Source organism: Anomaloglossus baeobatrachus, chromosome 12 (assembly GCF_048569485.1).
Source record: "Anomaloglossus baeobatrachus isolate aAnoBae1 chromosome 12, aAnoBae1.hap1, whole genome shotgun sequence".
Classification (NCBI taxonomy): Eukaryota; Metazoa; Chordata; class Amphibia; order Anura; family Aromobatidae; genus Anomaloglossus; species Anomaloglossus baeobatrachus.
Genome location: NC_134364.1, coordinates 9041235 through 9053522, shown reverse-complemented (window position 1 = coordinate 9053522; position 12288 = coordinate 9041235). Strand labels below are relative to the sequence as shown.

Genomic DNA, 12288 nt, shown 5'->3' with positions numbered 1-12288 from the left:
TGTTAGGAAGGGATTAGATTGTTCTTTGGAATGTTAGGAAGGGATTAGATTGTTCTTTGGAATGTTAGGAAGGGATTAGATTGTTCTTTGGAATGTTAGGAAGGGATTAGATTGTTCTTTGGAATGTTAGGAAGGGATTAGATTGTTCTTTGGAATGTTAGGAAGGGATTAGATTGTTCTTTGGAATGTTAGGAAGGAATTGGATTGTTCTATGGAATGTTAGGAAGGGATTAGATTGTTCTTTGGAATGTTAGGAAGGGATTAGATTGTTCTTTGGAATGTTAGGAAGGGATTAGATTGTTCTTTGGAATGTTAGGAAGGGATTAGATTGTTCTGTGGAATGTTAGGAAGGGATTAGATTGTTCTGTGGAATGTTAGGAAGGAATTAGATTGTTCTATGGAATGTTAGGAAGGGATTAGATTGTTCTTTGGAATGTTAGGAAGGGATTAGATTGTTCTTTGGAATGTTAGGAAGGGTTTAGATTGTTCTGTGGAATGTTAGGAAGGGATTAGATTGTTCTGTGGAATGTTAGGAAGGGCTTAGATTGTTCTTTGGAATGTTAGGAAGGGATTAGATTGTTCTTTGGAATGTTAGGAAGGGATTAGATTGTTCTTTGGAATGTTAGGAAGGGATTAGATTGTTCTTTGGAATGTTAGGAAGGGATTAGATTGTTCTTTGGAATGTTAGGAAGGGATTAGATTGTTCTTTGGAATGTTAGGAAGGGATTAGATTGTTCTTTGGAATGTTAGGAAGGGATTAGATTGTTCTGTGGAATGTTAGGAAGGGATTAGATTGTTCTGTGGAATGTTAGGAAGGAATTAGATTGTTCTATGGAATGTTAGGAAGGGATTAGATTGTTCTTTGGAATGTTAGGAAGGGTTTAGATTGTTCTGTGGAATGTTAGGAAGGGATTAGATTGTTCTGTGGAATGTTAGGAAGGGCTTAGATTGTTCTTTGGAATGTTAGGAAGGGATTAGATTGTTCTTTGGAATGTTAGGAAGGGATTAGATTGTTCTTTGGAATGTTAGGAAGGGATTAGATTGTTCTTTGGAATGTTAGGAAGGGATTAGATTGTTCTTTGGAATGTTAGGAAGGGATTAGATTGTTCTTTGGAATGTTAGGAAGGGATTAGATTGTTCTTTGGAATGTTAGGAAGGGATTAGATTGTTCTTTGGAATGTTAGGAAGGAATTAGATTGTTCTATGGAATGTTAGGAAGGGATTAGATTGTTCTTTGGAATGTTAGGAAGGGATTAGATTGTTCTTTGGAATGTTAGGAAGGGATTAGATTGTTCTTTGGAATGTTAGGAAGGGATTAGATTGTTCTGTGGAATGTTAGGAAGGGATTAGATTGTTCTGTGGAATGTTAGGAAGGAATTAGATTGTTCTATGGAATGTTAGGAAGGGATTAGATTGTTCTTTGGAATGTTAGGAAGGGATTAGATTGTTCTTTGGAATGTTAGGAAGGGTTTAGATTGTTCTGTGGAATGTTAGCAAGGGATTAGATTGTTCTGTGGAATGTTAGGAAGGGCTTAGATTGTTCTTTGGAATGTTAGGAAGGGATTAGATTGTTCTTTGGAATGTTAGGAAGGGATTAGATTGTTCTTTGGAATGTTAGGAAGGGATTAGATTGTTCTTTGGAATGTGAGGAAGGGATTAGATTGTTCTTTGGAATGTTAGGAAGGGATTAGATTGTTCTTTGGAATGTTAGGAAGGGATTAGATTGTTCTTTGGAATGTTAGGAAGGGATTAGATTGTTCTTTGGAATGTTAGGAAGGGATTAGATTGTTCTTTGGAATGTTAGGAAGGGATTAGATTGTTCTTTGGAATGTTAGGAAGGGATTAGATTGTTCTTTGGAATGTTAGGAAGGGTTTAGATTGTTCTGTGGAATGTTAGGAAGGGATTAGAATTGTTCTATAGAGTTTATGTAAGATTTTAGAATGTTTTGTGGAATGTCAGACAGGTTGTGTGCTTTTTTATAGCTACCTTAAATAGTTTTTAGGACGCTCCTAGCAGATTCACAGGGTCCCCTAAATTTACTGTGATGCGGCTTAGATACGAGCTGAGGCTTAGATAGGAACTGCGGCTTAGATACGAGCTGTGGCTTAGATACGAGTTGAGGTCTAGATACGAGCTGCGGCTTAGATACGAGCTGAGGCTTAGATACGAGCTGAGGCTTAGATACGAGCTGAGGCTTAGATACGAGCTGCGGCTTAGATAAGAGCTGCGGCTTAGATACGAGCTGCGGCTTAGATACGAGCTGCGGCTTAGATACGAGCTGCGGCTTAGATAAGAGCTGCGGCTTAGATACGAGCTGCGGCTTAGATGCGAGCTGAGGCTTAGATATGAGCTGTGGCTTAGATACGAGCTGCGGCTTAGATACGAGCTGCGGCTTAGATACGAGCTGCGGCTTAGATACGAGCTGTGGCTTAGATACGAGCTGAGGCTTAGATACGAGCTGAGGCTTAGATACGAGCTGAGGCTTAGATAAGAGCTGCGGCTTAGATACGAGCTGCGGCTTAGATGCGAGCTGATGCTTAGATATGAGCTGTGGCTTAGATACGAGCTGCGGCTTAGATACGAGCTGCGGCTTAGATACGAGCTGTGGCTTAGATACGAGCTGTGGCTTAGATACGAGCTGAGGCTTAGATACGAGCTGAGGCTTAGATACGAGCTGAGGCTTAGATACGAGCTGTGGCTTAGATACGAGCTGAGGCTTAGATACGAGCTGCGGCTTAGATACAAGCTGAGGCTTAGATACGAGCTGTGGCTCGGTGCATTGCTTTGTGTCTGCTGTGATGAGCGGCAGCACCACACCAACGTGGCAGCAATAATTATCAATATTTCACTTATCCTGGACCCCCTTTAATGCGTTTTATGTTCCTAGGGGGCAAGGAAATCACCATCAAAGAGGAGCTGAAGGGCGTGCAGTGGGCCCGATGGACGTGTGTCACCGGCACTGAGGTCAACGGCATCGGACCCAAGTACGCTGACGTCAACGAGATCAACTCTGTGGACGCAAATTATCTCGGGCAAGTTCTGGTGACGGCCGACGACTACGGCATAGTGAAGCTTTTCCGGTATCCGTGTCCAAGAAAAGGTGAAGACTCCAGTGAAGACCTAAAACTGTCACATCCGGTATAACCCGGGCATCTCCTATATATCATGCACAGCCGGTATAACCCGGGCATCTCCTGTATATCATGTACAGCCGGTATAACCCGGGCATCTCCTGTATATCATGCACAGCCGGTATAACCCGGGCATCTCCTGTATATCATGTACAGCCGGTATAACCCGGGCATCTCCTGTATATAATTATATATGTACAGCCGGTATAACCTGGGCATCTCCTGTATATAATTATATATGTACAGCCGGTATAACCCAGGCATCTCCTGTATATAATTATATATGTACAGCCGGTATAACCTGGACATCTCCTGTATATAATTATATATGTACAGCCGGTATAACCTGGACATCTCCTGTATATAATTATATATGTACAGCCGGTATAACCTGGACATCTCCTGTATATAATTATATATGTACAGCCGGTATAACCTGGGCATCTCCTGTATATAATTATATATGTACAGCCGGTATAACCCGGGCATCTCCTGTATATAATTATATATGTACAGCCGGTATAACCCGGGCATCTCCTGTATATAATTATATATGTACAGCCGGTATAACCCGGGCATCTCCTGTATATAATTATATATGTACAGCCGGTATAACCTGGGCATCTCCTGTATATAATTATATATGTACAGCTGGTATAACCCGGGCATCTCCTGTATATAATTATATATGTACAGCCGGTATAACCTGGCCATCTCCTGTATATAATTATATATGTACAGCCAGTATAACCTGGGCATCTCCTGTATATAATTATATATGTACAGCTGGTATAACCTGGGCATCTCCTGTATATAATTATATATGTACAGCCGGTATAACCTGGGCATCCCCTGTATATAATTATATATGTACAGCCGGTATAACCCGGGCATCTCCTGTATATAATTATATATGTACAGCTGGTATAACCTGGGCATCTCCTGTATATAATTATATATGTACAGCTGGTATAACCTGGGCATCTCCTGTATATAATTATATATGTACAGCCGGTATAACCTGGGCATCTCCTGTATATAATTATATATGTACAGCTGGTATAACCTGGACATCTCCTGTATATAATTATATATGTACAGCCGGTATAACCCGGGCATCTCCTGTATATAATTATATATGTACAGCCGGTATAACCTGGGCATCTCCTGTATATAATTATATATGTACAGCCGGTATAACCCAGGCATCTCCTGTATATAATTATATATGTACAGCCGGTATAACCTGGACATCTCCTGTATATAATTATATATGTACAGCCGGTATAACCTGGACATCTCCTGTATATAATTATATATGTACAGCCGGTATAACCTGGACATCTCCTGTATATAATTATATATGTACAGCCGGTATAACCTGGGCATCTCCTGTATATAATTATATATGTACAGCCGGTATAACCCGGGCATCTCCTGTATATAATTATATATGTACAGCCGGTATAACCCGGGCATCTCCTGTATATAATTATATATGTACAGCCGGTATAACCCGGGCATCTCCTGTATATAATTATATATGTACAGCCGGTATAACCTGGGCATCTCCTGTATATAATTATATATTTACAGCTGGTATAACCCGGGCATCTCCTGTATATAATTATATATGTACAGCCGGTATAACCTGGCCATCTCCTGTATATAATTATATATGTACAGCCAGTATAACCTGGGCATCTCCTGTATATAATTATATATGTACAGCTGGTATAACCTGGGCATCTCCTGTATATAATTATATATGTACAGCCGGTATAACCTGGGCATCCCCTGTATATAATTATATATGTACAGCCGGTATAACCCGGGCATCTCCTGTATATAATTATATATGTACAGCTGGTATAACCTGGGCATCTCCTGTATATAATTATATATGTACAGCTGGTATAACCTGGGCATCTCCTGTATATAATTATATATGTACAGCCGGTATAACCTGGGCATCTCCTGTATATAATTATATATGTACAGCTGGTATAACCTGGACATCTCCTGTATATAATTATATATGTACAGCCGGTATAACCTGGGCATCTCCTGTATATAATTATATATGTACAGCCGGTATAACCTGGGCATCTCCTGTATACAATTATATATGTACAGCCTGTATAACCTGGGCATCTCCTGTATATAATTATATATGTACAGCCGGTATAACCTGGGCATCTCCTGTATATAATTATATATGTACAGCTGGTATAACCTGGACATCTCCTGTATATAATTATATATGTACAGCCGGTATAACCTGGGCGTCTCCTGTATATAATTATATGTGTACAGCTGGTATAACCTGGGCATCTCCTGTATATAATTATATATGTACAGCCGGTATAACCTGGGCGTCTCCTGTATATAATTATATGTGTACAGCTGGTATAACCTGGGCATCTCCTGTATATAATTATATATGTACAGCCGGTATAACCCGGGCATCTCCTGTATATAATTATATATGTACAGCCGGTATAACCTGGGCATCTCCTGTATATAATTATATATGTACAGCCGGTATAACCTGGGCATCCCCTGTATATAATTATATATGTACAGCCGGTATAACCCGGGCATCTCCTGTATATAATTATATATGTACAGCTGGTATAACCTGGGCATCTCCTGTATATAATTATATATGTACAGCTGGTATAACCTGGGCATCTCCTGTATATAATTATATATGTACAGCCGGTATAACCTGGGCATCTCCTGTATATAATTATATATGTACAGCTGGTATAACCTGGACATCTCCTGTATATAATTATATATGTACAGCAGGTATAACCTGGGCATCTCCTGTATATAATTATATATGTACAGCCGGTATAACCTGGGCATCTCCTGTATACAATTATATATGTACAGCCTGTATAACCTGGGCATCTCCTGTATATAATTATATATGTACAGCCGGTATAACCTGGGCATCTCCTGTATATAATTATATATGTACAGCTGGTATAACCTGGACATCTCCTGTATATAATTATATGTGTACAGCTGGTATAACCTGGGCATCTCCTGTATATAATTATATATGTACAGCCGGTATAACCCGGGCATCTCCTGTATATAATTATATATGTACAGCCGGTATAACCTGGGCATCTCCTGTATATAATTATATATGTACAGCCGGTATAACCTGGGCATCTCCTGTATATAATTATATATGTACAGCCGGTATAACCTGGGCATCTCCTGTATATACCGTATTTTTCGCTTTATAAGACGCACCGGAATATAAGACGCACCCCAAACTTAGACATAGAAAAAGGTAAAAAAAAGAAAAATGGGGTCTGTCTTATACTCCGGTGTTCTCTTACCGGAGGGGGGCAGCAGTGGTGGTGAAGCGGGGTCACAGGAGGCACAGGTTGTGCTGGCAGGCGCGGCAGGTCAGTGGCAGCGGGGTCCTTGGTTGCAGGTGCCGTGGCATCCGTGGTTGCAGGCGCGGTGGCGTCCGCGGTGGCAGGATCCGTGGGGTCCGTGGTGGCGGCAGCAGCCGTGGCGGGTGAGCCGTGCAGCAGGCCGGTGCAGTGAGTGTCCGCGGTCCCGGTTCAGTGGTGGCAGTGGCGGCGGCGACTGCTCAGTGGTGGCAGGGACTGCTCAGTGGTGGAGTGTGTCCGCGGTCCCGGTTCAGTGGTGGCAGCGGCGGTGGCGACTGCTCAGTGGTGGCAGGGACTGCTCAGTGGTGGAGTGTGTCTGCGGTCCCGGTTCAGTGGTGGCAGCGGCGGCGACGGCTCAGTGGTGGGAGTGGCGGCGACGGCTCAGTGGTGGGAGCGGCGGCAACTGCTCAGTGGTGGCAGCGGCAGGGACTGCTCAGTGGTGGAGTGTGTCCGCGGTCCCGGTTCAGTGGTGGCAGCGGCGGCGACGGCTCAGTGGTGGGAGTGGCGGCGACGGCTCAGTGGTGGGAGCGGCGGCAACTGCTCAGTGGTGGCAGCGGCAGGGACTGCTCAGTGGTGGAGTGTGTCCGCGGTCCCGGTTCAGTGGTGGCAGCGGCGGCGACGGCTCAGTGGTGGGAGCGGCGGCGATGGCTCAGTGGTGGGAGCGGCGGCGACGGCTCAGTGGTGGAGTGTGTCCGCGGTCCCGATTCAAGTAATGGCGCCCGGAGCGACGCATGCGCAGATGGAGCTCTCATCCAAGGGCTCCATCTGCGCACGCGCTGACTCCCGGAGCAGCGCGTGCGCAGATGGAGCTCTCATCCAAGAGCTCCACCGGCGCCATCATTTGAAAGTGGGACCGCGGACAACTGGTAAGCTGCACAGCCGCCCGCCCCCATGCCAGCAGGCTGCCCGCCCACCCTGCGTACAAGCCGCCGGGTACCTGTGCTTGCGTGCGGTGGCAGCCGGGTACCCATGGCTGTGTGCGGGCGGCAGCGGGGTAACTGTGTGAGGGCGGCAGCCGGGTACCTGTGTGAGGGCGGCAGCCGGCTGCCGCCCGCACGGGCACCCGACTGCCGCTCGCACACAGCACCCGGCTGCCGCCCGCACACAGCCATGGGTACCCGTCTGCCACCGCATGCAAGCACAGGTACCCGGCTGCCGACCCCACACAGCACCCGCTGCCGCCCGCACACAGCCACGGGTACCCGGCTGCCGCTGCACGCAAGTACAGGTACCCGGCCGCTTGCATGCAGCCACAGGCACCCGGCCGCCCGATCGCCTCAGACAGGACCCCCCCCCCGCTACCGCTTTATAAGACGCACCCCCCATTTTCCTCCCAAAATTTGGGGAGGAAAAGTGCGTCTTATAAAGCGAAAAATACGGTAATTATATATGTACAGCCGGTATAACCTGGGCATGTCCTGTATATAATTATATATGTACAGCCGGTATAACCTGGGCATCTCCTGTATATAATTATATATGTACAGCTGGTATAACCTGGGTATCTCCTGTATATAATTATATATGTACAGCCAGTATAACCTGGACATCTCCTGTATATAATTATATATGTACAGCCGGTATAACCTGGACATCTCCTGTATATAATTATATATGTACAGCTGGTATAACCTGGACATCTCCTGTATATAATTATATATGTACAGCCGGTATAACCCGGGCATCTCCTGTATATAATTATATATGTACAGCCGGTATAACCTGGACATCTCCTGTATATAATTATATATGTACAGCCGGTATAACCTGGGCATCTCCTGTATATAATTATATATGTACAGCCGGTATAACCCGGGCATCTCCTGTATATAATTATATATGTACAGCCGGTATAACCTGGGCATCTCCTGTATATAATTATATATGTACAGCCGGTATAACCTGGACATCTCCTGTATATAATTATATATGTACAGCTGGTATAACCTGGACATCTCCTGTATATAATTATATATGTACAGCCGGTATAACCTGGGCATCTCCTGTATATAATTATATATGTACAGCCGGTATAATCTGGGCATCTCCTGTATATAATTATATATGTACAGCCGGTATAACCCGGGCATCTCCTGTATATAATTACATATGTACAGCCGGTATAACCTGGACATCTCCTGTATATAATTATATATGTACAGCCGGTATAACCTGGGCATCTCCTGTATATAATTATATATGTACAGCCGGTATAACCCGGGCATCTCCTGTATATAATTATATATGTACAGCTGGTATAACCTGGGCATCTCCTGTATATAATTATATATGTACAGCCGGTATAACCTGGGCATCTCCTGTATATAATTATATATGTACAGCCGGTATAACCTGGGCATCTCCTGTATATAATTATATATGTACAGCCGGTATAACCCGGGCATCTCCTGTATATAATTATATATGTACAGCCGGTATAACCCGAGCATCTCCTGTATATAATTATATATGTACAGCTGGTATAACCTGGGCATCTCCTGTATATAATTATATATGTACAGCCGGTATAACCTGGGCATCTCCTGTATATAATTACATATGTACAGCTGGTATAACCTGGGCATCTCTTGTATATAATTATATATGTACAGCCGGTATAACCCGGGCATCTCCTGTATATAATTATATATGTACAGCCGGTATAACCTGGGCATCTCCTGTATATAATTATATATGTACAGCTGGTATAACCTGGGCATCTCCTGTATATAATTATATATGTACAGCCGGTATAACCCGGGCATCTCCTGTATATAATTATATATGTACAGCCGGTATAACCTGGGCATCTCCTGTATATAATTATATATGTACAGCCGGTGTAACCTGGACATCTCCTGTATATAATTATATATGTACAGCCGGTATAACCCGGGCATCTCCTGTATATAATTATATATGTACAGCCGGTATAACCAGGGCATCTCCTGTATATAATTATATATGTACAGCCGGTATAACCTGGGCATCTCCTGTATATAATTATATATGTACAGCCGGTGTAACCTGGACATCTCCTGTATATAATTATATATGTACAGCCGGTATAACCCGGGCATCTCCTGTATATAATTATATATGTACAGCCGGTATAACCAGGGCATCTCCTGTATATAATTATATATGTACAGCCGGTATAACCTGGGCATCTCCTGTATATAATTATATATGTACAGCCGGTATAACCTGGGCATCTCCTGTATATAATTATATATGTACAGCCGGTGTAACCTGGCCATCTCCTGTATATAAATATATATGTTCAGCCGGTATAACCTGGGCATCTCCTGTATATAATTATATATGTACAGCCGGTGTAACCTGGGCATCTCCTGTATGTAATTATATATGTACAGCCGGTATAACCTGGGCATCTCCTGTATATAATTATATATGTACAGCCGGTGTAACCTGGACATCTCCTGTATATAATTATATATGTACAGCCGGTGTAACCTGGGCATCTCCTGTATATAATTATATATGTACAGCCGGTATAACCCGGGCATCTCCTGTATATAATTATATATGTACAGCTGGTATAACCCGGGCATCTCCTGTATATAATTATATATGTACAGCCGGTGTAACCCGGGCATCTCCTGTATATAATTATATATGTACAGCCGGTATAACCTGGGCATCTCCTGTATATAATTATATATGTACAGCCGGTGTAACCTGGGCATCTCCTGTATATAATTATATATGTACAGCCGGTGTAACCTGGGCATCTCCTGTATATAATTATATATGTACAGCCGGTGTAACCTGGGCATCTCCTGTATATAATTATATATGTACAGCCGGTATAACCCGGGCATCTCCTGTATATAATTATATATGTACAGCCGGTATAACCTGGGCATCTCCTGTATATAATTATATATGTACAGCCGCTATAACCTGGCCATCTCCTGTATATAATTATATATGTACAGCCGGTATAACCTGAGTATCCCCTGTATATAATTATATATGTACAGCTGGTATAACCTGGGCATCTCCTGTATATAATTATATATGTACAGCCGGTATAACCTGAGTATCCCCTGTATATAATTATATATGTACAGCCGGTATAACCCGGGCATCTCCTGTATATAATTATATATGTACAGCCGGTATAACCTGGGCATCTCCTGTATATAATTATATATGTACAGCCGGTATAACCTGGACATCTCCTGTATATAATTATACATGTACAGCCGGTATAACCTGGGCATCTCCTGTATATAATTATATATGTACAGCCGGTATAACCTGGGCATCTCCTGTATATAATTATATATGTACAGCCGCTATAACCTGGGCATTTCCTGTATATAATTATATATGTACAGCCGGTGTAACCCGGGCATCTCCTGTATATAATTATATATGTACAGCCGGTGTAACTTGGGCACCTCCTGTATATATTTATATATGTACAGGCTGAGATTATGTAATGACAGGAGCAGAGTCACAGCAGCACAGAGGATTTTCAGAGGGAACAGAGTCTTGTGAGAGAACACAAACGCCTTGTCGGGGGAGACCAAGGCTTCCAGCATCACAGAGTATTTCAGGAGAGGTGTATGCTGATTGTGTGGCCAGCCATGGATTGTACATAGTGGGAGGACTATGCTCACACAGTGGCGGGGCAGGGAGCACGTGGCACTGATCTTCATACACATTTCAATTATTTATTTATTTTTTTTGTTTCCAGGAGCAAAGTTCAGGAAATATCTGGGTCACTCCGCTCATGTCACCAGTGTGCGATGGTCACACGACTATCAGTGGATTATTTCCGTTGGTGGCGCTGATCACTCCGTGTTTCAGTGGAAGTTTATTCCTGACCGAAAATTGAAAGATGCGCTGCACATCGCTCCGCAAGGTGAGTACAGACTGAGTGTGGGTGGATAGACGGAGAGAAGGCTGGCGGGATGGATGAGTGTGGGTGGATACACGGAGAGAAGGATGGCGGGATGGATGAGTGTGGGTGGATACACGGAGAGAAGGATGGCGGGATGGATGAGCATGGGTGGATACACGGAGAGAAGGCTGGCGGGATGGATGACCGTGGGTGGATACACGGAGAGAAGGATGGCGGGATGGATGAGCGTGGGTGGATACACGGAGAGAAGGATGGCGGGATGGATGAGCGTGGGTGGATACACGGCGAGAAGGATGGCGGGATGGATGAACGTGGGTGGATACACGGAGAGAAGGATGGCGGGATGGATGAGCGTGGGTGGATACACGGCGAGAAGGATGGCGGGATGGATGAGCGTGGGTATATACACGGAGAGAAGGATGGCGGGATGGATGAGCGTGGGTGGATACACGGCGAGAAGGATGGCGGGATGGATGAGCGTGGGTGGATACACGGAGAGAAGGATGGTGGGATGGATGAGCGTGGGTATATACACGGAGAGAAGGATGGCGGGATGGATGAGCGTGGGTGGATACACGGCGAGAAGGATGGCGGGATGGATGAGCGTGGGTATATACACGGAGAGAAGGATGGCGGGATGGATGAGCGTGGGTGGATACACGGCGAGAAGGATGGCGGGATGGATGAGCGTGGGTGGATACACGGAGAGAAGGATGGCGGGATGGATGAGCGTGGGTATATACACGGAGAGAAGGATGGCGGGATGGATGAGCGTGGGTGGATACACGGCGAGAAGGATGGCGGGATGGATGAGCGTGGGTATATACACGGCGAGAA

The 12288-nt window shown here is 44.3% G+C and overlaps 1 protein-coding gene across 3 annotated transcripts in view; it reads left to right on the top strand.

Annotated features, from left to right (window-relative positions):
• EML5 (EMAP like 5) overlaps positions 1-12288 on the top strand; it is a 209534-nt gene that overhangs the window by 116684 nt on the left and 80562 nt on the right. For all 3 annotated transcript variants that reach the window (XM_075330633.1, XM_075330632.1, XM_075330634.1), the window contains exons 10-11: positions 2889-3101; positions 11284-11451. In XM_075330633.1, the coding sequence (XP_075186748.1) occupies positions 2889-3101; positions 11284-11451 (381 nt within the window). The remainder of the gene's footprint in view (positions 1-2888; positions 3102-11283; positions 11452-12288) is intronic.